Below are 25,951 nucleotides of genomic sequence, written 5' to 3' on the forward strand. Positions count from 1 at the left end.
AGCCCCTTAGAACAGTGGGGGACTGAACAGAACGTCTCTGTAGTTCTTGGTCCTGTAAGAGGTGAGGGGTGGCAGATGCTCAGTTTTCTTGAAGAGGGACCGGCGGGTGGGGGGTTGCAGGCCACACTTAGGGCCCTTGCTTGTGCTCCAGCTCTGGGATCTCCATCTTCCTGTTTTGTGGTCTAAATTTAAGGCAACCATCATTTTCTCTTAATGTGGAAAAACTCAAGTAACGTGAGCTGTCTATTCCAGGTAGGGGATCATGTGGTGGTGAAGTGCAAGGGAAGTATTTTGGAGTTTGACAGAACCTTTCAGATACCACCCAGCCTGGCCTCTTTGTCTTTACTGATGCTCAGAGATGTGGGCTGCCTTGCTCAGGCCCAGTTTTGATTACACGCTGCACAATGAGGAGGCCAAGTCGTGTAGTGGCTAAGAGCACAAGACTCTGGGCCCAGAGCCCCAGTCCTGGCTCTGACACTCGTGAATGCCATGACTGCAGATGAGTGACTGCCTCTTGGGAGCATTAACCTACCTCATGAGGCTCTGGAGAGGATTAAGTTAAAGCTTACAAGTTCTCAGAGCAATGCCTGGCATACGCAGATTAGACAGACAGACAGACAGGTAGATAGATAGTAAGTACTACAATTGACCCTCTGCACCCAGGGCCATGAGGGGCCAGCTGTACTCTGTCATTTTACTGAAGGGACTTGAGCACCTTCTGTCGTGGTACCTGCGTGGGTTCTGGAACCAGTCCCTCACGGATACTGAGGGAAGATTGTATGTGCCAAGCACATGTATGTTAATATAACATATGTGCTAATGGAGAGACTGACACTGAAGCTGAAGCTCCAGGTGGCTTACTTTGGCCACCTGATGTGAAGAGCCAACTCATTGGAAAAGACCCTGATGCTGGGAAAGATAGAGGGCAGAAGGAGAAGGGGGAAACAGAGGATGAGATGGTTGATGGCATTACTGACTCATGGACATGAGTTTGAGCAAACTCTGGGAGGTCGTGAAGGGCAGGAAAGCCTGGCCCGCTGCAGGGTTGCAAAGCGTCGGACACGACTGAATGACTGAACAACAACTACGACAGTTTGCTAATATACTATCTGCCAAGCAAGAGTTTGTTAATTACTGTAGGATGACTAATTTTTCTACCAGGGATAGAGTCCACTCAGTTTTATTAAGTACTGAATACCTTTTATGCCCTGTGCTAAGTACCTGATGGATAAAACCCAAGAAGTTCCCCATCTATAGGGGAAAACAGAGTTGGAACATGGTGTCTCCAAAGTGGCAGAGCTGAGTGAGGAGAGAATTCTGTGTCCGTGTAGATGGCTGGGCACCTCTCCAAGGACCCAGGCTGCATCCACGTTCGAGGTTGCATTAAGGCAGGATTATTTCATTTTGCCACTAAAAAGACAGACCTGCCTAGAGTTGGCAGCTTGTTGGGGCCCATGGAAAAGAGGAATGGTGGGTGCTGGGCAGGGGAGGAAGAGTGGAAAGACCCAAGGGTGGGGCTGGGTGTGGCCCCGTCTCCCAGGCCTCTGCCTCTGTGGCCTCACACTCTAGCTGGGCCCTCGATGGGAATGGACACGGTAATGCCTCCATTGCAGTTACCTCTGAGGGTTATTGTGGGAAGCCTCTGCGAAAATGCAGGTGGAGGTGTTCAGAAAGACTGTACACTGTTCTCTAATCATGGCCTGACTGTGGGTCTTGGTGAGGGTCAGCCGTGTTCTCTCCAGAAGGTCAGAAGGTTGATTTAATTTGGGGAGCCTCTAAGTATGTGGGCACCTGTCTATAACATCTCAAACATTTTAATTCTTAAAAAGTGTCTTGGTTTGGCACAGATTCATTTTTCTCCTGGCTCTTCAGGTGCTTCCTGTTTCTCATTGGGTGGGAAATGCTATCAGAATATTCTGTTTGGAACCAGGAAATGTAGAGAGAATTGGAAACAAAAATGAATTTAGGACACAAAATAAGCGGATGGAGCGTACCCCTAAGTCATACCGTTCATCTGGTATGAGAACATCATTACTACCATATGGAGTTCGGTTTTATCAACACATGTGAGAAGATGAGAAGTTTAGTGGGAGGACAGACGGGGACAACTCTTTGTAAATTAAAGGGCACACACTAAAGCATTAGTTAGTGTTAACTGACTCTTGGGATTTTAGTATTCCCCAGAGGGAAGTCAGTGCATTGATAAAATCAAGTGCAGGGATTTCTTTCATCCTTTGCCCTCAAGTCCACGGAGGCAAGAAGCCAGAGCTTGGCAGGAGAGGTCTGTGAACAAGTCATCATTTTATTCTCATTAATATGAAATAATCTGGGAGCAGCTCACCTAAATTAACAAACCATATTCCAAATCAAACACTGGTAAGTGCAGCTGGGTACCACTGTATATTAGATCTGATTTCAGAATCTGACTTTACCACTCACTCATTCCTATGACTGAACCCATAGCTCCGACTGTCTGATTGGGTGACTTTGGGTAGACTCCCCCGCCTCCTCCTGAACCTCAGTGTCCTTCTCTGTAAAATGGAAAGATTAATCCCTATTTAAGAGGTATTTGGGAGGGGGGATCGGGATGGGGAATGCGTGTAACTCTATGGCTGATTCATGTCAATGTATGACAAAACCCACTGAAATGTTGTGAAGTAATTAGCCTCCAACTAATAAAAAAAAATAAATTAAAAAAAAAAAAAAGAGGTATTTGGGATTTCCCTGGCAGTCCAGTGGTTAGAACTCTGTGCTTTCTCTGTGGTTATCTGGTTGGGGAACTAAGACACCACAAGCTGCACGGTGCGGCCAAAAAAATAAAAAAGAGATATTTGAAGTATATAATGTGCCTAGCAAAGTTTTTAGCTCAGAGTGAGCATTCAGTAAAAGGGAATTTTCTAATTAACTTAATAAGTACTATTTTTGTGTCCTTTAGTCTTCACAGAAGATGTCCAGCTATCCTGCTTTAATGAATAATGGAGGGTAGAAAGCTGGGAATTGCTAAAAAGATTTTAAGATTCCTTGAAAAGATTATATTTTTAAAAATATCTTTGAAAATCCTGTTTGCACAATTTATTTGCTTGGTAAGCGCTCCTCTTTATGTAGAGGATCTAAAGTTTAAATTATGCCATATTTAAATGTTCTCAAGTTTGGAATGGTTGGGGTCTTAATCTGTCTAATTTTACTGTCCCTTAAAATGGTCCCATGGATTCCCAAGATTTCTGTGCCATTTTCTTTGTTATCAGGGGGTGGCCAGGCCTTTAATTCCTAATTTCTTTTGCATCTCTCACAACAGAGATTATTTCTAGAGAAGGAAATAGATCCCCTATTTAGATGTGAAGGTTCTTCTAATGTTGTGGCCTGTGGCTCCACAGGGGATACAAATCAATCAAGGTCCATTTACAAATGAAAAGCAACTGAGGTTTCGTTTTGTTGTGTTTTTGTTTAGAGGAGAACCATAAAAGCCTAAATTAATCCATTTAAAAATTCAAGAACAAGACACATAAATTTTTATTAAATAAAGAGCTCTACATTTACATAGGATTTTATGGTTTCCAAAGAGCTTTCATAAACATTATCTCATTTAAATAAATACAGCAAATTAAAAAAAAGCACATGCAGTCCCATATTATGGGCTGTTAATGCAGAGAAGGACCCTTCGAGGGGAAGCTGGAGGGTGACCGGAGGGGACAGCTCGAGCCAGACGAGGAGGCCAGATATCTTTCAGTGACTCTTGGGCTCAAGGAGCCCCATCAAGCCTTTCCTTTGGTGTGAACAAAATTCTTATTGTGGGCACAAAAATATTCTACACGTCAAACATGTTTCCATACGTTGTGTGGAATTGTTGACCACTTAAACTCTGCCTTCTAACAGTTTCCTTATAGCTATTCAAATGTTATGAGTCTCCTCTTCTAAAATTGCTTATCTATGTGAATGATACCTTAAGCTTTATTCCTTTTAGAGACACTGACAGGTTGAGAGGTACCAAGTATTTTTCAGGCAGGCACTTTCTGGGTTCCAGGTATTGTGCTTGGTACTGACCATTTATGATCTTACCAGATAATCACATCAGTGGGGAGTAACTATTCTTATGTCCATTGTACAGATGAGAAAACTGAGGCTTTTCAGTTTCTTCCCTTAAAGATTACTGCAAAACATTGAGTATAGTTCCTTGTGTTGTATAGTAGGTCCTTGTTGCTTCTTATCTATTTTACGTATAGTGAGTAGTGTGTATGTGTTGATACTAAACTCCTAATTTATGCTTCCCCCTTCCCCTTTGGTCGCTATAGCTTGTTCTCTGTGTCTCTAAGTCTATTTCTGTATTTCTGTTTTGTGCATGCTTAGTTGCTTCAGTTTAGTTCAGTTGCTCAGTCATGTCCAACTCTGTGACCCCATGGACTGTGGCACACCAGGCTTCCCTGTCCCGGAGTTTACCCAAACTCATGTCCATTGAGTCGGTGATGCCGACCAACTGTCTCATCCTCTGTCATCCCCTTCTCCTCCCACCTTCCCTACATCAGGGTCTTTTCAAATGAGTCAGCTCCTCGCATCAGGTGGCCAAAGTATTGGTATTTTAGCTTCAGCATCAGTCTTTCCAATGAACATTCAGGACTGATTTCCTTTAGGATGGACTGGTTGGATCTCCTTGCAGTCCAGGGGACTCTCAAGAGTCTTCACCAACACCACAGTTCAAAAGCATCAGTTTTTCAGCGCTAAGCTTTCTTCACAGTTCAACTCTCACATCCATACATGACTACTGGAAAAACCATAGCTTTGACTAGATGGACTTTTGTTGGCAAAGTAACGTCTCTGCTTTTGAATACGCTTTCTAGGTTGGTCATAACTTTTCTTCTAAGGGGCAAGCATCCTTTAATTTCATGGCTGCCGTCACCATTTACAGTGATTTTGGAGCCCCCCAAAATAAAGTCTGTCACTGTTTCCATTGTTTCCCCATCTATTTGCCATGAAGTAATGGGACCAGATGCCATGATCTTAGTTTTCTGAATGTTGAGTTTTAAGCCAACTTTTTCACTCTCCTCTTTCACTTTCATCAAGAGACTCTTTAGTTCTTCTTCGCTTTCTGCCATAAGGGTGGTATCATCTGCATATCTGAGGTTATTGATATTTCTCCCGGCAATCTTGATTCCAGCTTGTGCTTCCTCATGATGTACTCTGCATATAAGTTAAATAAGCAGAGTGATAATATACAGCCTTGACGTACTCCTTTTCCTATTTGAAACCAGTCTGTTGTTCCATGTCCAGTCCTAATTGTTGCTTCTTGACCTGAATACAGATTTCTCAGGAGGCAAGTCTGGTGATCTGTTATTCCCATCACTTTAAGAATTTTCTATAGTTTGTTGTGATCCACACAGTCAAAGGCTTTGGCATAGTCAATAAAGCAGAAGTAGATGTTTTTCTGAAACTCTCTCACTTTTTCGATGATCCAGTGAATGTTGGCAATTTGATCTCTGGTTCCTCTGCCTTTTCTAAAACCAGCTTGAACATCTGGAAGTTCACGGTTCATGTACTGTTGAAACCTGGCTTGGAGAATTTTGAGCATTCCTTTGCTAGCGTGTGAGATGAGTGTAATTGTGCAGTAGTTTGAGCATTCTTTGGCATTGCCTTTCTTTGGGATTGGAATGGAAACTGACTTTTTCAAGTCCTGTGGCCACTGCTGAGTTTTCCAGATTCGCTGACATATGGAGTGCAGCATTTTCACAGCATCATCTTTCAGGATTTGAAATAGCTCAACTGGAATTCCATCACCTCCACTAGCTTTGTTCGTAGTGATGCTTCCTAAGGCCCACTTGACTTTGCATTCCAGGATGTCTGGGTCTAGGTGAGTGATCACATCATTGTGGTTATCTGGGTCATGAAGATCTTTTTTGTATAGTTCTGTATATTTTTTATTTCTATATATAGTTCTGTATATAGTTCTTCTGTATATTCTTGCCGCCTCTTCTTAATATCTTCTGCTTCTGTTAGGTCCATACCATTTCTGTCCTTTATTGAGCCCATCTTTACATGAAATGTTCCCTTGATATCTCTAATTTTCTTGAAGAGATCTCTAGTCTTTCCCATTCTGTTGTTTTCCTCTATTTCTTTGCAGTGATCACTGAGGAAGGCTTTCTTATCTCTCCTTGCTGTTCTTTGGAACTCTGCATTTAGATGGGTGTCTTTCCTTTTCTCCTTTGCCTTTGGCTTCTCTTCTTTTCACAGCTATTTGTAAGGCCGCCTCAGACAACCATTTTGCCTTTTTGCATTTCTTTTTCTTGGGGATGGTCTTGATCACTGCTTCCTACAATGTCATGAACCTCTGTCCATAGTTTTTCAGGCACTCTGTCTATCAGATCTAATGCCTTGAATCTATGTGTCACTTTCACTGTATAGTCGTAAGGAATTTGATTTAGGTCATACCTGAATGGTCTAATGGTTTTCCCTACTTTCTTCAATTTAAGTTTGAATTTGGCAATAAGGAGTTCATGATCTGAGCCACAGTCAGCTCCTGGTCTTTTTTTTGCTGCCTGTATAGAGCTTCTCCATCTTTGGCTGCAAAGAATATAATTAACCTGATTTCGGTATTGACCATCTGGTGATGTCTTAGTCATGCCCAGCTCTCTGTGACCCTATGGACTGTATGTAACCTGCTAGGCTTCTCTGACCATGGCATTTTTCAGGCAAGAATAGTGGAGTGGGTTGCATTTTTGTCCTCCAGGGCATCTTCCCCACCCAGGGATCAAACCTGTGTCTCCTGCATCTCCTTCATTGCAGGTGGAATCTTTACCCATTGAGCCATTGGGAAGCCCCTTTTCTGTTTTATATAAAAGTTCATTTGTATAATCAAATTGTTTAATTATCATTTGGTTAGTATTCACTCAGAAATTGAGCAAAAATTTAGACATGAAGAGTGGAAAGCAGTTTTTTCCGTCTGGTATTTTATTTCATGGCTAAGGTAAGAAACTATGGAAAGATAGCTTTTAAATTGATGTGTTAAAAAGACTTGCTTTCAAAGATGAAACTTTCTCGAATGGATACAAAGAATAGTTCAGTAGGAAGAATATATGTTACACTGTATAGTAAATCTTGATCTTTCCATGGATTGGTTTTATCCCACCAGTGTTTTGGGAAGAGTGCAGGAAGCGACCCCACCCAGCCTAATTCTTGAATGAATTAAATTCATTAGTGTAAGCTCCATGCATCGAGCTGCGGGTTGTGAACATTTGGAAACCAGTATCTTTTTCCTCTCTGAATTGCGTGTTGTTTAGACAGAGTTTAATGAAACCAGCAGCTCAACCAAGGAAAATACTACCATTTTTAGGCTGGAGGAGCCATACATCTTAATGAATCAAAGTGTATGACGCAGGCCACGTAATTCAGACCCACCCACATCAGAAAGAGCTTTCCAGCCTGTTCCCAGCTCCTCCGAGGGATGTTTAGGCCACCATGCCTTGCTTCCCTGATTGAGTTCCCCCACGTTTAACAGAGTCGGGTTTGTTACAGCATCTGTGAGCGGCTGTCCCGCCAAGCCCGGTTCTCTCTTGCTGCTCCGAGGTGGATACACGTTGGAGAGGTGGATACAGCTGCGGAGAGGAAGGCAGCTGGCACGCTGTGGTCCTCTCTGCCCGGCCACGTCCTCAGGGCAATTGGAGGCTGAGTGGGTGGAGACTGAGTGGCCCACTGCCTCTGTGTGTGCAGGGGCAGTTCTTCCTGGGAACTCAGGAGACTGGAGGTCCTGTCCCAGCCCACCCTGTGCTCCTTGGGCCTGTCCACGGAGCAAGGCTGTGTGACCTGGCTGTGTTGTGGTGGGGCCGCCCCTTGTCTCCACACCCACCTCTTCTCATAGAGGCTCTCCTGCTTTTCAGGTGTAGACAAGCAAAAGCAAGCTTTCTAGCATATAGGTATGATAGATTGCCCTACATATATATATATATATATATATATATATATATTTTTTTTTTAAGAAAGGCCTATGTTTTAGAACTGGTTTAGAGAGAAACTTCAACCTGCTCTTTATATTTACATATAAACGTATATATGATATATATATATATATATATAATATTTTAGTGTATTATATAATATATAAGCAAAATATACAAAATATTAAAATACGTATTTATGTATCATATGTATGTTTTTATATATTGTGTATTTGTATTTATTTATATATATTACGAGTCCAGTTCAGTTGCTCAGTCATGTCTGACTCCTGTCGACCCCATGGACTGCAGCACGCCAGGCCTCCCTGTCCATCGCCAACTCCCAGAGTGTGCTCAAACTCATGTCCATTGAGTCAGTGATGCCATCCAACCATCTCATCCTCTCTTGTCCCCTTCTCCTCCTGCCTTCAGTCTTTCCCAGCATCAGGGTCTTTTCCAGGAGGGAGGGGTTCTGAGTCAGCTCTTCATATCAGGTGGCCAAAGTATTGGAGCTTCAGCTTTAGCGTCAGCATCAGTCCTTCCAGTGAGTTTTCAGGGCTGATTTTCCTTTAGGATGGACTGGTTTGATCTCCTTGCAGTCCAAGGGACTCTCAAGAGTCTTCTCCAACACCACAAAAGCATCAATTCTTTTGTGCTCAGCTTTCTTTATGGTCCAGCTCTCACATCCATACATGACTACTGGAAAAACCATAGCTTTGACTAGACGGACCTTTGTCAGTAAAGTAATGTCTCTGCTTTTTGATATGCCCTCTAGGTTTGTCATAGCTTTTCTTCCAAGGAGCAAGCATCTTTTAATCATGGCTGCAGTCATCATCTGCAGTGATTTTGGAGCCCAAGAAAATAAAGTCTGTCACTGTTTCCATTGATTTCCCATCTATTTGCCATGAAGTGATGGGACTGGATGCCATATCTTATTTTATATATGTATATATATTTTTTTTTCTTTTTTTCTTGCAGAAGGAATCAGTGGTATCCTTAACTCACGGAAATAACACTCAAAAGAGTGAAAACAGCTGGGACATGCTGTGGTCCAGGACTCAGTGCCTCCTGGGCAGGCCCCCATAGCCCAAGCCCAGCCCGTAAGGCCCACCGCTGCACCCTGAGGTGCTGGTCTATCTGTTGTGTGGCCTGGCTCACTTTACAGATGCTTTCTTAGATCACTTCTCACTGAATCAGGATTTTGAATATCTGGTAGGCCAGCACAATGTGGGTGTTTGATTTTTACTGAAAAGGGGCAGGCCAGGCACAGAACTTGACTTGGGGTCTGGGTGGCCCTGCTTGCAGAGTGGTACCTAGTCTTAAGATGTAGTTGTTCAGGAATAGCTTTGAAGTGTTGTGTAAAGGCTGCCCACGTCACTTCTTCACAGGAGTTTGACTTTTAGAAGAAGAGCACTTTGTCGCAGGAGTGCTGGGCATGGCTATCCCATCCATGTTCTCAGATCTTTAACGACTGTTCATGGGGGATCATGCCAACGGGGTAGGCAGGGATTGAAGAACTGGTTCTGAGTATTCTTTCCAGTTCCTCCTGCGGCCCAAGAGGGAGGTGGAATTGCCCAAGGTAGAATCAACCAACCTGGGTTTGGAAAGTCCAGAAAAATCCATGCTGTGCATCCTTGGCCATGCGTGCTCCACCGTCATCCTCAGGGCTCTGGGTCAGTGATGGCACCGATTGGAGAAGCAGGGTTCCTGGCACCCAGGACACAGCTCCTCTTCAAGCAAGGCTGGGGTGGAGGTCATAAAGTCTGACGGACCGGAGGTCAGAGGGCAGGACTGGGAGGGCGCAAAGAGGTCCAAGGTGAGCAGATTGGAGATTCTAGGTGCTCAGCGTCTGGAGGAATGTGCTGGGTCCTTTTGCTTCTCCGCTCAGGGCCTTGTGTCGGCACAGACAACTGCGTCCACCCCTTTCCTCGGCAAAGCCTCACCTGCACACACCATACCTTGTACAGGGCTGGTATCGGGGTCACTGAGATCAGTGAACTTGTCTTGGTGTAGAATAAACTATGTGATGAATACATTTTGAGATGGAGAGAGGGGATCACTTTACCTACAAGGTCACCTGGGCAGAGAAGCTTGAGGGAGGGGTTCTGGAAAGCTGTGGAATGTGAAATGTCAGATACACATCCCAGTGGAGCCTTGCTAGACTGGAGTTGCCACAGTTGCCCGCTCAAGTGTGTGGTGCAGTAGGGTGGGGGCCAGGAGTGTGGAAGCATGGGAATGGATCTTGTTCCAGGTTGAAGGGGTTAACCAGAGTACAGACATTTCTGGACAGTCAGAACCTGGTCTGTCGTCTCATCAGGAGTCTTGGGTACCAGGCAGGAGCCCCATGTGGTTGATTCCTTGCCCTCGAGCATCCTAAGGAGGCAGGTATAGACCCTGGGGTTTTAGGACCATTGGAGCCTGTGTGATGGTGCCTGCTTCCTGTGTCTTTGGTCCACAGACTTTGGAAGAAGCTGTCCCAGCTCAGGGAGCCTGGCTGGCCTCTGAATAATGGATGCTAAGATACTGGCTGAGGCAAGGGTGCTGCGTCAAAGGGCTTCCCCTGCTGGCCTTTGGTCTGGGGTGGGGTTGGGACCCTCCCTAGAGTTGGTGGGTGGATATGCTTTTTGCCAGACCTTCCACATTTAATGTGACTGTTTGTTCTAGTTAGGGCATTCTGATCCTTTTTGCCATTGTGCTATTTGATATAGGATTTATTATTAATTTCTGTGATTTCTTGCCATCATACAGTTTGATGCAGGATCTGTTTATGACTTTGCTCTAAGCCTTGCTCCCGGTTCTGGGTGCAAGATGTTGCTGAGAAGTGCGTTCCATCGTCACTGGGTTGCTTTCTGTCAGGGCTGTGAGTTCTCTTTGTAATAACAAGGCAAGGCAGAAGGAACTGATTTAGCCTGCGCCTGGAAGAGGAGTAACTCCATTGACATTCCGTTGTAATTTAGCAGTTGGTTAATGGCCACTTACTGGAAAATGTTACCAGGCTCTGCGGTGAGTGTTGTTAGAAACTGAATTACTCTGTATATTTCCCCTGAGCCCTTCCCCCGCTTCTCTTCCAGGACATGCTCTGGACCGCAGGAAGTGGCACTGTGTTGCAATCACAGCCTCATTGTCCCTTTGTGTTATTTACTTTGTGTTTCAGAATGAACGATATTGCTTTTAATGGAAGGAGAGACTTGTCAGGAGCCGGGCAGGCGGGGAGTGACATGGGAGGGTCACTGGGTTGCTTTACTGGGTGGCTTAGACCTGAAGGTGCCCAGAGGCTGCCTTGAGCCTGTATCCAGCCAAGTTAGTTTCACAGGTAATTAATCACTTAAGCTGGACATCATGCCATTTCCATGCCTTTACCCCTGTCCTTATTTCAAATGGCTATTCAGCTTCTGGGTTTTGTGTAACCACTCACTTTGCAAAACCTTTGATCAGTCACAGAGGTGAAAGAATGTGAATTTCCCAGTCTGCTGAACTTGGGTAGAATCTGGCTTTGCTATTTACTAGCTGTGTGACCTTGGAGGAGTCACTTAACCTCTCTGAGCCTCTGGGGGTTTCGCTTGTTTATAAATGGCCACACGAGTTCCCAGGGATGAGGGATTGATGAAATGATATGTGAGCATAGCTGATACAGGGCCCAGAACCTGCTAAACTTAAAATGCCAAGGGAAATATGAAACAGTAGCAACACAGTTCCCGTTTGTTCGGTTGGAGTAACGGGAGTTGAGGAAACTGCGGAGGAAGAGTGCTTTCTTCTGGCCTGGAGAGATCTCCCCTTTTCCTTCCACACGAGGAATTCAGAGTGATGGTGTCACCGTGTGCTGGGGCCAATCCAGCAGAATGCCCTCTTCCTGCAGCGCTTGGGCTCTGAGGGAGGTGGAAGGCATGTTGCCTCCAGCTGGAAGTAGTGTCTTTTAGGGAGGCTTCGTTGTCTCCCAGGGGACCCCACACTGCGATGGCCACACCATTCCGTTTCTGGGTCGTGTTTTCAGCTCTTCCTTCCTCCTGGGGCTCCCCATCCTTCCTGGACTGAATGGAGTAATTGTCACCAGCCTCCCACTTAATTATGGTGGCTGCTGCTCCTCCTTCCCCACATGCAAAGGAAGTCCATCGGGGCACTTGGCAGCCTTGCTACCTGATGGCCCCGGAGCCTGGATTTTTGAGGTCTGGTGGATTCCTGAGACTTTCCTTCTGTGCCCCAGTCTGGGCGGCGTCCCTAGGCCCTGCCCACGGCCGCACGCAGGGACGTGGCCAGCGCGCGGGCTGCTCCACACACGCCTGGCACATACTGACAAGGCTGTGGTCTGCTTCTCTGCCCCCCCACCCCCTCTAGAGTACAAGAAGAAGTACGGAGAAGAACACGGCTCCTGCCAGGCTGGGATAGCGGGCTTCTTCACCGAGGTGGGTATCGCTGTTTGGGCCGCTCTTCTCTCGTGGGTGTTCATTTCCTGGCTGATGGGAGTTTGGGGGGCCCTTTGAGGTGGGTCTTCTGATCCCCCCGCGCCCCCCAGCCCCATCCTTGATCTCTGTGTGAATTCTGGTCCTTACATCCAGGGAAGCATGTTGACACTGGTGGGGGCACCTGCTGGCCGGAGACCACTGGGCAGAGGGGGTGAGCTTGCCCATTTGGATCCCCATTTGGACGGTTTCTCCAGGAGTCAGTTTGACCCTGAGGCCTATGGTAGGAATTGATTCAAGGGGATGGGAGAGAGACAACACCCAGTTAGTTTGTGTCTTCTTGCCAGCAGGTGTGAAGCTACATTAAGCATCCAGACATCACCTCCTAGCAATCCTTCTCCTTAGTGGAGAGACTTGGTTTTTCTGCAGAGCTCCAACCATCCCCTTTCCCAGTTTCTGAAGAACCATGAATTCGAATTCTTATGATCTGTGCTGTCGGATCTTGACCTTTGGTTGGTGGCGCATTTACTGGGACTATTTTCTCATGTGATTCTCACCCACTGTCCGTTTACTCTTCACATCAGCTCCTCATTTCTCATTTTTATGGTGGTCTGCCATGGAAAAAGTTCCATGCCAGGCTCTGTAAGTGCCCCCATCATCCAGCTAGCTGCTCAGGCCAAAAAAAAAAAAAATGTACTTTTTACTTTACTTCTAATCATACACAGTCTTGTTGTTTTAACCTCCAAAGTACATCCCAGATATGACAGCTTTAATCACCACTGCCATCACCCTTCAGAAGAGCCATGGTCATTGCCTGGAGATACGCTGGCCCTGAATTTGTCTCCTTGTGTCCATGCTTTTTTTTTTTTTTGGTAGTAAAATACACACCACATCTTCCTAGGTGGCGCTAGTGGTAAAGAACCTGCCTGCCAACACAGGAGATGTAAGAGATGCGGGTTTGATTCCTGGGTCGGGAAGATCCCCTAGAGGAGGGCAAGGCAACCCACTCCAGTATTCTTGCCTGGAGAATCCCAGGGACAGAGGAGCCTGGTGGACTACAGTCCATGGGGTTGCAAAGAGTCAGACCCAGCTGAAGAGACTTAGCACACACATGGTATCTTTACAGACAGTGAACATTCATCTTTGTTCAGATCTAACAATCTTTTTCTTTCTGGATTCTAGACATCTCTGTTAAGAAGGTCATCCCCATCTTAAGAGTGTGAAATGGTCACCTGTATTTTGTTACGCCACTTTTATAGATTAAAAAATGTATCTTTAATCCATCTTGGATTTATGTTTGCAAATATTGTATGAGGGAAATGAACATTGTTTTCCTAAGTAAGTGGTTGGTTGTTCTGATACTGGTTTGTGAAACAGTTTCTTTATCCTCGTTGGTTTGAAATACCATCCTGCTGTAGGCCAAGGTCACCCATCTTCCATCTCAATGAGCATTTAGATGGTGCAATTTCTATGGCTGTTATTCCTCCAGTGAGATCTAGTGAGAATGACTCGACCCAGTCGGCAACAGGGAACCGCTGTAAGTTTGCAAGCAGGTGACAGACACAGTAGTGGCCGTGCTGTAAGAAAGGCTATTTGGGCTGGTCTTGTGCCCAGGAGTCTGGAAGTGGGAGAGCCTGGAGGGAGGCCAGGTTGAAGGCTGTGATGTGGTCCTGCCTCAAAATGACAGGGCAGCTTGGGGAGGGGGATGCTTCAGGAATCAAAAGGATGAGGGAAGTCAGAGAATGTGAAGGCAGTATCAGTGGGCTGGGCAAGCAGAGGACTGTGGGGTGGAGGAAGGAGGTTTTATGCCAGGGTTCTGGGGAATGGTGGTACCAGTGGAAAGGGGGCTGCCCGATAAAGAATCCACTGGAAGAGGCAAACCATGGGGTCTGCCTCAGACATGTGCCATGTGAAGTAATGGGATGGGATGGTCACATGAATGTTTTTAGAACATAGCCTCAATTTGGCCAATGCTAGATGGGTTTGATAAAGGACAGAAATGGTATGGACCTAACAGAAGAAGAAGATATTAAAAAGAGGTGGCAAGAATACACAGAAGAACTATACAAAAAAGATCTTCATGACCCAGATAATCACAATGGTGTGATCACTCACCTAGAGCCAGACATCCTGAAATGTGAAGTCAAGTGGGCCTTAGAAAGCATCACTATGAACAAAGCTAGTGGAGGTGATGGAATTCCAGTTGAGCTATTTCAAATCCTGAAAGATGATGCTGTGAAAATGCTGCATTCAATATGCCAGCAAATTTGGAAAATTCAGCAGTGGTCACAGGACTTGAAAAGGTCAGTTTCCATTCCAATCCCAAAGAAAGGCAATGCCAAAGAATGCTCAAACTACCGCACAATTGCACTCATCTCACACGCTAGTAAAGTAATATTCAAAATTCTCCAAGCCAGGCTTCAGCAATACGTGAACCGTGAACTTCCAGATGTTCAAGCTGGTTTTAGAAAAGGCAGAGGAACCAGAGATCAAATTGCCAACATTCACTGGATCATTGAAAAAGCGAGAGAGTTCCAGAGAAACATCTATTTCTGCTTTATTGACTATGCCAATGCCTTTGACTGTGTGGATCACAACAAACTGTGGAAAATTCTGAAAGAGATGGGAATACTAGACCACCTGACCTGCCTCTTGAGAAACCTATATGCAGGTCAGGTAGCAATAGTTAGAACAGGGCATGGAACAACAGACTGGTTCCAAATAGGAAAAGGAGTATGTCAAGGCTGTATACTGTCACCCTGCTTATTTAACTTATCTGCAGAGTACATCATGAGAAACGCTGGGCTGGAAGAAGCACAAGCTGGAATCAAGATTGCTGGGAGAAATATCAATAACCTCAGATATGCAGATGACACCACCCTTATGGCAGAAAGTGAAGAGGAACTAAGAAGCCTCTTGATGAAAGTGAAAGAAGAGAGTGAAAAAGTTGGCTTAAAGCTCAACATTCAGAAGACTAAGATCATGGCATCTGATCCCATCACTTCATGGGAAATAGATGGGGAAACAGTGGAAACAGTGGCTGACTTTATTTTTTGGGGCTCCAGAATCACTGCAGATGGTGATTGCAGCCATGAAATTAAAAGACGCTTACTCCTTGGAAGGAAAGTTATGACCAACCTAGACATCATATTAAAAAGCAGAGACATTACTTTGTCAACAAAAGTCCGTCTGGTCAAGGCTATGGTTTTTTCAGTGGTCATGTATGGATATGAGAGTTGGACTGTGAAGAAAGCTGAGCGCCGGAAAATTGATGCTTTTGAACTGTGGTGTTGGAGAAGACTCTTGAGAGTCCCTTGGACTGCAAGAAGATCCAACCAGTCCATCGTAAAGGAGATCAGTCCTGGGTGTTCATTGGAAGGACTGATGTTGAAGCTGAAACTCCAGTACTTTGGCCACCTCATGCGAATAGTTGACTCATTGGAAAAGACCCTGATGCTGTGAGGGATTGGGGGCAGGAGGAGAAGGGGACGACAGAGGATGAGATGGTTGGATGGCATCACCGACTTGATGGACATGGGTTTGAGTAAACTCTGGGAGTTGGTGATGGACAGGGAGGCCTGGCGTGCTGCGATTCATGGGGTCGCAAAGAGTCGGACACGACTGAGCGACTGAACTGAACTGAACTAGTATGTTTCTGAGGGGACTAGATGTGCTTCCCTGGTGCCTCATATGGTAAAGAATGGTAAAGAATCTTCCTGCAGTGCAGGTGACCTGGGTTTGACCCCTGGATTGGGATGACCCCCTGGAGGAGGGCTTGGCAACCCTCTCCAGTATTCTTGCCTGGCGAATTCCACAGACAGAGGAACCTGGCAGGCTACAGTCCATGGAGTGACAAAGAGTCAGACACAATTGAACGACTAGGCACAGCTCACAGGTGTGCCTAGTGTGGGGCTGCGGTTGTGGGCTCTGGGTGTGTGTGTGTCTGTAGAATACCTCTTTAGACAGTGGGAGGAGAAAGTCAGGTCACTGCAGAAATGAAAATTCATCAGAGATGGTCTTGGGGAGCTAGGGGAGAGGAGGAGTCCTGGAGAGGGGGTATCTCCAGCTGGAGAGTCAAGAAGGACGAGGACACTGGGGCTGGGGGGCGAAGAGGAGGAAGTTTAGGGATGCAGAGGGTAAGAGGGGGCCGTGCCAGCTCCGGGTTCCCAGTGGAACCAGAGGACCTGTTGGGATCCCAGGCCCTGGGCCCCAGAGCCCAAGGGAAGCGTGGTGCGGGCAGCAGTGGGGCTGGTGTGTGGAGCGCTGCGGGGAGCAGAGCGTCAGCGGTCTGGAGGGCTCAGTCCTGACCTGGCCACGCCATCTCCAGCCACAGGGGCCCTTGGCCTTTGGTTCAGTTCCCAGGCTTTTGCACTGCCTAAACGGAGGTCTTTGAACTCACGGTCTCTCTTGTTTCTGGAACTTCAGCTATTGGAGGCCAAGCAGGAAATGCGGTTGAAGGGGTCAGGCAGCCCTGCACCCCTCCCCTGCCCTCCCGCTGACCTTGTCACTTGGGTTTGCCTTCGCTGGGAGCTGGGCCTTCCCTGCACAGAGTGGGCAGCTGCCTCCCAAGCTGGATGTGCTTCCGTGGCCTTCCGGTCATGGCCCTGTTGTCCCAAACTTCTCTGGCTGAAGGCGACTGCTTGACTTGAAGATCAGTGACCCTGGTTATCAAAGCTGTTTGAGTTGTTGACACCACATGAATTTTAGCCCAGCGTTGAGGATAAGAAGAGAACTTTCTGGGAACATGTTTATTTTTGCAGCCTAGGATAACAGAGACAGATACTTCTAAGCAGCGGGAGAAGACTTAGCCCCATCCCCGCCAGCGTTGGGACACCACCATGGGAACCTGGGCACATGTGGGTGGAAATTAGTTCGGCACAGACTTTTGTCACAGATCCTGAGGACTCTTTTACCCCCCTGCCTGTGCCAATCTGCAGGGCACCGAGAAATGCCTGCAGCTTATATCTTGGGCTGGGAGGTTCTGCCCTTTGGGGAAAGGCCCACGCTGATTATTGATGGGATTTCGGCAGGGGTGACCTTGGACTTTTGGAGGCGCTCATACTTCTGTGTGTTACATTTGTGTTGGCTATTTCCTGGGTGGTGAGGAGCCAAGCATTGATCACATTTTCCTGGCACGTGTGGACAGTGGCAAAAGGGCCCAGGCTGCACCCACAGTGGATGGAAAAAGCCAAATAGGAAGGAGTCCCACGGAGACACTGTTTTCCTACCCCCAACCCCGAGAGTCTCAGGCTGGGCCTCAGTTTATCTGTTAATAATTTGAACTGCAGGGAGAAGAGGGGCGTGAACACTAAGAGGAAAGGGGGAGAAAACACAAATGCTTTTCGTTTTAAATGTTTTTAAGGAGAGATGGCTTCGTCTTATCCTCTTTATAATGTTTGAGAGAGGGGATGCAGTGATACGTTCAATGTACATTTCTTAACTCTTATCCTGGATTGATCTGAATTATCAGAAAGCAGCACCTCCATTGCCTGGTGTCCTGAAGAGCCTTTCAGATCTCTGGTGATGCTTAGAGCGTTGGTCCAGGAAAAACCGCTGGTGGAGAAAGCTCTACACTGTGTTTACAGCTACACTGGGGATACTGCTTATTATGACCTTCTGTGCTCCCGGTGTTTGGGCACTGATTACAGATTTGTTCCTGAGCTCAAGGCCAAGGAGAAAGTCTCCCTGCTCTGATGATCATTTGTCTTTCTCATGCCCCTGCTAGTACTCGGACAGTCCCTTACAGAGAACAGATGAGTATAAGGAGAATGAATGAATGAATGAATGAGTGCACTGCTTGTGTTTTCCTAGAGATGTATCCTAAGTGCAGAAAGTGATATATTTTTATTAAACAGTGAGATACCCCTGAAAGTGAAAGTGTGAAAGTGTTAGTCACTCAGTTGTGTCCGACTCTTTGTCACCCCCATGGACAATAGCCCTCCAGGCTCCTCTGTCCATGGGATTTTCCAGGCAAGAACACTGGAGTGGGTTGCCATTCCCTTCTCCAGGGGATCTTCCTGACCCAGGGATCAAATCCGGGTCTCTCGCATTGCAGGCAGATTCTTTACCACCTGAGCCACCACGGAAGCCCAGATAGGATCTGAGAACCTTAAAATCAAGTGTTCTCAATGGTCATTCTTAGTCAACGCCTTCCTGAATTATCAAGAGCAAACCATTCAGGCTGGAGTCTAGTGGCTTTCTGTCTAGCGCTGCTCACATGCTGCTTTGTTAAAGCTGTTACCCAAATTGACCATGAAACATGTGTTGCTTAAAGTATTGTCCTGCTCCTGCCGCCACACATATGCGCTTCTTTCTGCATTCTCTGTCCTCCTCTCTCTGCTGTTCTGTGTAGACGGCTCTGGCTTTTTTCAGACATTTACTTTTGGAATTTGGTGTTACTTTATGAACTGTCATCAGTAACTCAGACTTCTTCGGGCAGGATCTGGCCTCTGAGAACTCGTTGGAAACCAGCAGCTTCTGACAGCAGTGAGGCTGGCTCTGCAGGGAAGGGTCAGCCAGGAATGATGTTTCTGAAGTATAACAGTGTGGGGACTCTAGAGGCCAGGGGGTGGGTGGGTGCATGTCAGCCACAAGAGGTGTGACCTGTACAACATCTGGCATCTCCATGAGCCTGGAAGGCCTGCACCTGTCTTTATTGTAACCCTTTAGGACAGAGTATTTTCTAAAGTATTTTGTACATTTCCATGTTGTCTTACCCAGGGAATGTTGTAGAAAGGGCCTTGAATGATATTTGGACCTGGTATAAGCTTTCATACCTAGTAAAAGATGCTTAATAAATATTGTTGAATGAAAAATTAATGATTTGGTTTGAAAAATAATTTTTATTATTTCTTATTATGGTGTAGATATGTTAGAAAGTATGATAAAAGAGAAATGCTTTCCTATAGGGGAAGGAAAGACTTAATGATGTCTTTCTCTGTCGGACTTATCTCACTTAGCATAATGGCCTCTGTTGCAGCAAATGGCAAAATTTTGTCCTTTTTATGACTGAGTAATATTCCATTGTCTGTATGTACCACATCTTCTTTACCCATTCATCTGCTGATAGACATTTAGGTTGCTTCCATATCTTAGCAGTTGTCAATAATATAAACGTGAATTTTTTGTGTTGCTCATGAAGAAAGTTCTGGTGGGGCGTCTTTAGTTTATTATGAGTTCCTTGTTGTGATTGTGGGTCTCACCACACTGCTTTATCCCCTGTTCAGTTTCCTTCCCTTTTCAACCTGTGGGTTTCTCTTTTGTAGGAGCTGGTGGTGATGGGCGCCCCAGGCTCATTTTATTGGTCTGGGACAGTCAAAGTGCTGAACCTCACGGACAACACCTATTTCAAACTGAATGATGAAGTGATCATGAACAGGAGGTACACCTACCTGGGTGAGTAGCTCAGGGGGATGACAGGTAAGAAAGGGGAAGTGGGAGTGACTGCCCCCAAGCTTGCCGGTGATTGCTTTACTGGTGGGAAGCAGGGTTCCTTGACTTTTGCATCTATTGTTCTAGTTAGTTGCCCTTTTAACCAGGATACCTCAGCGTTGAGCCATACACACAGAAGGCAGATAGGAGAACAAAACAGGGAACTAAATTCAAACTGTGTGATTTCATTAGAAAGCTGCCAACTGAACCTCCAAAGAAGCAAACATTTTCTTTCCTTATTTTAGCAAATACTTGGGTCCAGATGATTGGATACAAAATGAATGCAAGAGAATTCTGGTTTTCTAGGACTTTCCTGTGGATGAGGTCGCTGCTTCCTGGTCACAAGACTGGTTGCAGATAGAAATAATAAGAACCAGACATGAGCATGACAGATGGCACCCCAATCCTAAAGTTTAAGTAAACGCTTAGAAAGACTTTTCTTATTTCTCAACCCTTTTAATCCTCTGGAAAGAAAATATACACAACTTACGTGAGCAGCCACCGGGCCAGAATGACCCGGGACAAGCCCGTGCTTATTAGAGAACAGAGAGGGGCTGTCTTTGCTTGTGTATAAGACAATTTGACATGCCTGCTTTTTTTAAATTCAGGCCCTAAATGCTGCAATTCTGGGCTGAAAATGAAGCTAAATTTAGCAAGACCTAATGATGAGAAAACAACATTCTTTCACTTATTACACTTAATTCAAATCTGGGGGAGCCCCTGACCGCCTTTTGCATAGAGATTCACTTGTGAGTTGACAGGAGGAACTCGCTGACTTGCCTTTTCCCCTTCTAACTACAAGTTTTTTAGCCAGTAACACAGGCTCTGAGATGTTTACTCAGAGTCTTTGAGGCATTTGTGGTTCTGTGCTCCCAGTTCCTTAACGCTCTCATTTATTGAAGACTTACTCCGTGTCAGGCTCTGCATATTATTTCTTTTAATTCCTGGAACAATTTTATGAGGCAGCCGTTAATTATAGGTAAAGAAACCGAGGTGAAGAAGTCATATAATCTGCCAAGGTCCCATGGTTCATCAGTAGTAAAGCGGGGGTTAAACCTGTACTTTCTGAGCTCAGAGTCTAGATGCTCAGCAGACAGCACGGTCCAGTGGTGTGACCTCTCCCTGGGACGGGGAGCTCCTTGAGGAGGGGAGTTGGCTGACATTTCCAGGTCTTGGTATAGTGCCTGGGGCAGCACATGTTGATTAGATCAGAGAATGATGAGAAGGCGGAAAAGAGCCCAGTTTGGACATGGCCTTGGGATCAAGGATAGCCCCTCTGAGCCTCAGGGCCTGTGGCTCCTCCTGTGTGCCCGTCAGAGGCCCTCATGCCTTAGAAGCTCATGCACACGGGGTCACGTGAAGCTCTGCGGGCGCTCATCATGCTCTTAGGGAATATGAACCTCCTGTCTGAGAGAAATCAGTCACCTGGTGAGTAAGAATTGATCATAATATGACATTATTACAAAATGCAAGCATCTTATGATCATAGCACTAGGGTTTGCGGCTGAGGAAAAGGTTTGCAGAATACATGGCAACCTGTACAGGGTTTCTGTTGCCAACGGGCTCTCAGAAAACAGGGAAACTGAGACCAAACTCAGAGACAACTTTTACCTTTACTTCTAGATTCCTTATGCCTCCAGATTCTTTGCTCAGCTATCCTTCTGCCCACCCTCCAACTGTAAGCTTTTTTCTCCCTTTTCTGAGGAAGGGATGTATGTAATGGCTCACGACAGGAGCTTGGGAGGCACACAGATTGGATCTGAATCTTGCTGAGTAATCACAGACACATTGCTTACCCACGTTTAGTCCTCATGCCCATATCTGTGAAATGGAAGAAATAATCACATCTTCCTCACAGAGTTGGGAGATTAGAGACAGTGGCATCTGAAGACCTGTGTAAGAATTTCACAACAGTTTTATTCACAATAAAGTTGAAATAACAGGAAACAACCCAAGTGCCCAGCTTTGGGAGAATAAAGACATTATAACATAGTCACACAAGAGGACATACTCAACCATAAAGAGAAACTACCGCTATAGTCAGCAGCATGTGCTAAGCCTCACAGATGTTATGGGTTTTCAGAAAATAATCATTTTCATTTATTTGGCTGTGCTTGGGCTTAGTTGTATCATGCCAGCTCTTCATTGTGGCATGCGAATTTTAGTTGCAGCATGTGGGATCTAGTTCCCTGACCGGGGTTCGAACCTGGGCCCCCTGCATTGGCAACGTGGAGTCTCAGCAACAGGCCACCAGGGAAGTCCTCAGATGTTATATTGAGTGACGTTTAGAACAGGCACAGTAATGCATGGTGATGGAAATCAGAATGGGGTGACCTGTAGTGGATAGTGACTGGGAGAGAGAAAGAGGGAACCTTCTGGGCTTATGATTCTGTGGTTATAGTCACTCTGGGTGGTGACTGCATGGTTATGCCCATGTGTCCACACTTGTTAAATTCTACATGTCAGATGTGTGTAATTTACTGTATGAGAATTATATTTCAGAAAGGAACAATGACAACAAAAAAACAGATGTAGAATGTTTAGTATAGCACCTGTTCAAAAGAGGACACTCAGAAAACACTCTTTCCTGCCCTGGGTCCTTGTGAATGTGTCTTTCTGTGAGATGAGCCATTCCACAGTGAGAAGGCTGACAGCTGCCATTTGTTCCTGGGGCTTCCCAGCTCAGTGGTGAAGAATCTGCCTGCCAGTACAGGAGACACAGGAGACTCAGATTTGATCCTTGGGTCACGAAGACCCCCTGCAGGAGAAATGGCAACCCATTCCAGTATTCTTGCCTGGAGAATCCCATGGACAGAGGAACCTGGCGGGCTATAGTCCATGGGGTCACAAAGAGTCAGACACGACTTAGCGACTAAGCACACATGCAATTTATGTTCCAAGAATAACTGGATCATAATTGTCCACATAAAGGATGCTTGAGAGACACTGTCTTCTGATGGATCTTTTTCTTCTCTCTCAAGCTCATCCTTGGTTTCTGCCCTTTGCAGGCTATGCAGTTACTGCCGGCCACTTTTCTCACATGTCCTCCACTGACGTGGTAGGAGGTGCCCCGCAGGATGAAGGCATCGGGAAGGTGAGGAGGAAAGTGTGTGAACCAGCATGGGGTCAGGAGGGGAGGCGCACTGCCTCTTCTTAGAGATTTGTCAGCTCACACTGATGTGAAGATGCTGCTGGATAATGATGAAATATTGAATCACCTGTCTTCACTCAGCCTCTTTTGAGAATTTAATTTGGAAGCTTCTTCACAGTGTGAACACTACTCCCAGACCTCCCTGTCTTCTACATGCTGTCATCTGAGAATGTTTTACCATGACTGACTCTGTATTATTTGAGAAATGATTAAGGTTGACCCCTGGCATCATGGCATCCACCAAAGAAATGGTATCTAGTGCTACCCAACCCCAAACCCTCCCCTTTCCCAAACCCTTTCAAAATTTGACTTAATGGAGCCAAGTCTAGTCCCAGATATCTTTGGGGATTTCTTTATTTTTAGGCCTAGATTCTCATATTTTTTTTGTTTTTCTCCAATGTTTTAGAACAGTATCAGTTCAGCTCAGAAGCTAGAGTGGGAATATATGGGTCTGTTTCCCTAAACTGTCTGTCCAGAGTGTAGAAAAGATCCCATGAATATAGGACAGTCAGAATCCCTTTGGGAATCATGGCATCTGTGGGGCCTGGTATATGAAGAAACGTGCTTGTTGGATCTTTAGCTCCAGGCTGCAGGAAATCAAGTTGAGTCAGTCCAGATGAGTCAGGAATCTGTATTTTAACGAGTTCTGTAGTTATCCTATAGGTAAGACTGAACAGAGGAATGGTCTTTAGTCTGAATCCGTAGGGGTGGACACATGATAGAATCTGGTTGTACCTCCATGGACTTGGAAAAGTGGATTCTGGAGAGGCCCAGATGGACCGAGACCACTGTTAACTGGAGCCTTCAGCTAGATGCCAGTCTGATCAGCAGACGAGGCGTGACTGCTGGACGTTCATGAGGGTTATTTTCCAGGATCCTCCTTGGCAGGAGTTAGAAGTTGCCACTCCTGTTTCTGGAGCATGTGCCTCCTTCCCTGGTGACACAGATGTCATTTTCCTTGCAAATGAAGTCAGATTAAAAACCCAGGGTCTGAGTACAGGGAAGGTGGGCAAATGAACTCTGGTAACTTCAAGCAAGGGGTAGGTCTTTCTGAGCCACATGAATTCCTCTGCATGGTAGAGGGAAGGGGCCAAGAGCCGTCCCCATATTGATAATCTCTTCTGGGAGGAGCTGCGTGTGACCAGGCATCTCTGTAGCATTGGCAAACATACCTCCCAGTTCACAGTGGTACGGATGCCTTGGTGCTGACAACCACATTTTTTTTTTTTTTTTAAATCACCAATTGATTTTAAATCACCAGTCAAGAAAACTTGATCTAATTATATTGTCTTTTCTTCAGATGGTTGGGATAACTGTGTAGTCCTGTCAAGTCTTAGGATGAGAGTGGTACTTAAAATTGATAGAGCCAGACAGAGGGCCTCGTGGATCTAGTTAACAAAGACAAACATGAAATTGCTGCTTTCAGCCAGAGCGCATGAGAGGCAGTGGGGACACTGGTCATAGTTAGCAAAGCTGGCGATGGTTCCATAGTCCCAGGCTTGAGAATTGGCACACACTTGCTTCCTGAGGACCCCAGGATGGACCTCTGGCCTCCAGGATCTTGGTGGTCATCATTTCTGGTGTCAGGGCAAGAAAGCATTTGCAGTAAGATGGCGATTCCTTACCCCACGGGCGGCTCCCCAGCACTGATTCTCATGGGACATTTGCTCTTCCTTTAAGATGCCACTTGGAAAAGAACTTACATACTCAAGTCACTTAGGAAGTTCTGTGCAAATAGTCCTCACTGTGGTGGAGATTCATGGTGTACATGCTGATGCTAAAGGCTCTAAAAGGTCCCCAGTAAAAGAATTTGTTTAATTCTGTCATTTCCCGAACCAAACTCATATTTATCCAAGCAGATCTCCTGAAACTAATGTTCTGTGGAACCACTTTGGAAAACTGCTTTGTCTAAAATACTCACGTCTACCCCTCTGTCTTACACAGTCAACCCTCCCTATCTGTGTTTCCACACTTGTGGTTTCAACCAACCGTGAATAAACATAAGAAAAAAAAATCTAAGAATTTCCAAAAAGCAAAACTTGAATTTGCTGTACAAATGTATTTATACATTGTATTTGCAACTATTTACATAGTATTTATATTGTATTAGATATTCTAGGTAACGTAGAGATGACTTCATAGATTATATGCAAACACTATATGCTGTTTTACATACGAGGCTTGAGCATCTATGGATTTTTGTATCCCAGGGGTTCTGGACCCCATTTACTGCAGACACCAACGATGACTTTATTGTGACACTTGCTAAAGCTCTAACTAACTGGAGTGAAGGAAATGTTTCAAGGAAGAAAATACTTCTCCCAGGAGTTGATTTTTTGGTAGCAATTTGGAAGCTCCTTGGGTCTTACTGGGCACAGCCTCCATAAATGATGTGGTTCAGGAGGCATGGGGTTGATTTCTGCCTCAGGATTAAAGGATACTTTCTTTGTAAAGTTGGTAAAATAACTTGTCATCAGCTAGTGTAGGCAAACTTGTGTGTCTGTTCAGGCATTTAAATAGGATTCCCAAGAGAATGCTGATAAATATCCGGTCATTGCTTGCATCTTACCTAGATTCTTTTTCCTTCCATAGGTTTATATTTTTAGAGCTGACCGAAGATCAGGCACCTTAATTAAGATTTTTCAAGCTTCTGGTAAAAAGGTGAGATCCTTGGGATTAGTGTCTTTTTGTTTGTTTGTGAGATGTCATCATGTGGGAATCAGTTCTTATTTAGAAAGTTGGCTTAAAGGCCTGTCTGTGCCCTGCATTTACATGTTGGTTCTACTGCATGTTGGAGCCTCGACCTTCTCAGCATCGTGTGTGGCCTGCAGAATCCCAGGTTTATGCGTGTTGTAGAGACAGGTAGCAAGATGAGTTTGTACGTGACTGAGTTATAGCACAGAAGTCTTAAAGGTTGTCCATGGTTCAGATACTTCTCAGAAAGACTGTGCGCCCTGTTTCTCTCTGCCTCTCTGTCCTTCTCTGTCTACCTTTCTCCCAACTCCAGAAAGATCAGGCATTGTTGAGTACAGATATATAGCCGATTATTTTCA

General features: G+C 45.5%; 1 protein-coding gene across 1 annotated transcript in view; it reads left to right on the forward strand.

Moving 5' to 3' along the window:
• ITGA9 (integrin subunit alpha 9) overlaps nucleotides 1-25,951 on the forward strand; it is a 347,247-nt gene that overhangs the window by 33,857 nt on the left and 287,439 nt on the right. The window contains exons 5-8 of the mRNA XM_043885509.1: nucleotides 12,252-12,319; nucleotides 19,582-19,711; nucleotides 22,756-22,841; nucleotides 25,491-25,559. Of these exons, the coding sequence (XP_043741444.1) occupies nucleotides 12,252-12,319; nucleotides 19,582-19,711; nucleotides 22,756-22,841; nucleotides 25,491-25,559 (353 nt within the window). The remainder of the gene's footprint in view (nucleotides 1-12,251; nucleotides 12,320-19,581; nucleotides 19,712-22,755; nucleotides 22,842-25,490; nucleotides 25,560-25,951) is intronic.

This window comes from Cervus elaphus, chromosome 24 (assembly GCF_910594005.1).
Source record: "Cervus elaphus chromosome 24, mCerEla1.1, whole genome shotgun sequence".
Classification (NCBI taxonomy): domain Eukaryota; kingdom Metazoa; phylum Chordata; class Mammalia; order Artiodactyla; family Cervidae; genus Cervus; species Cervus elaphus.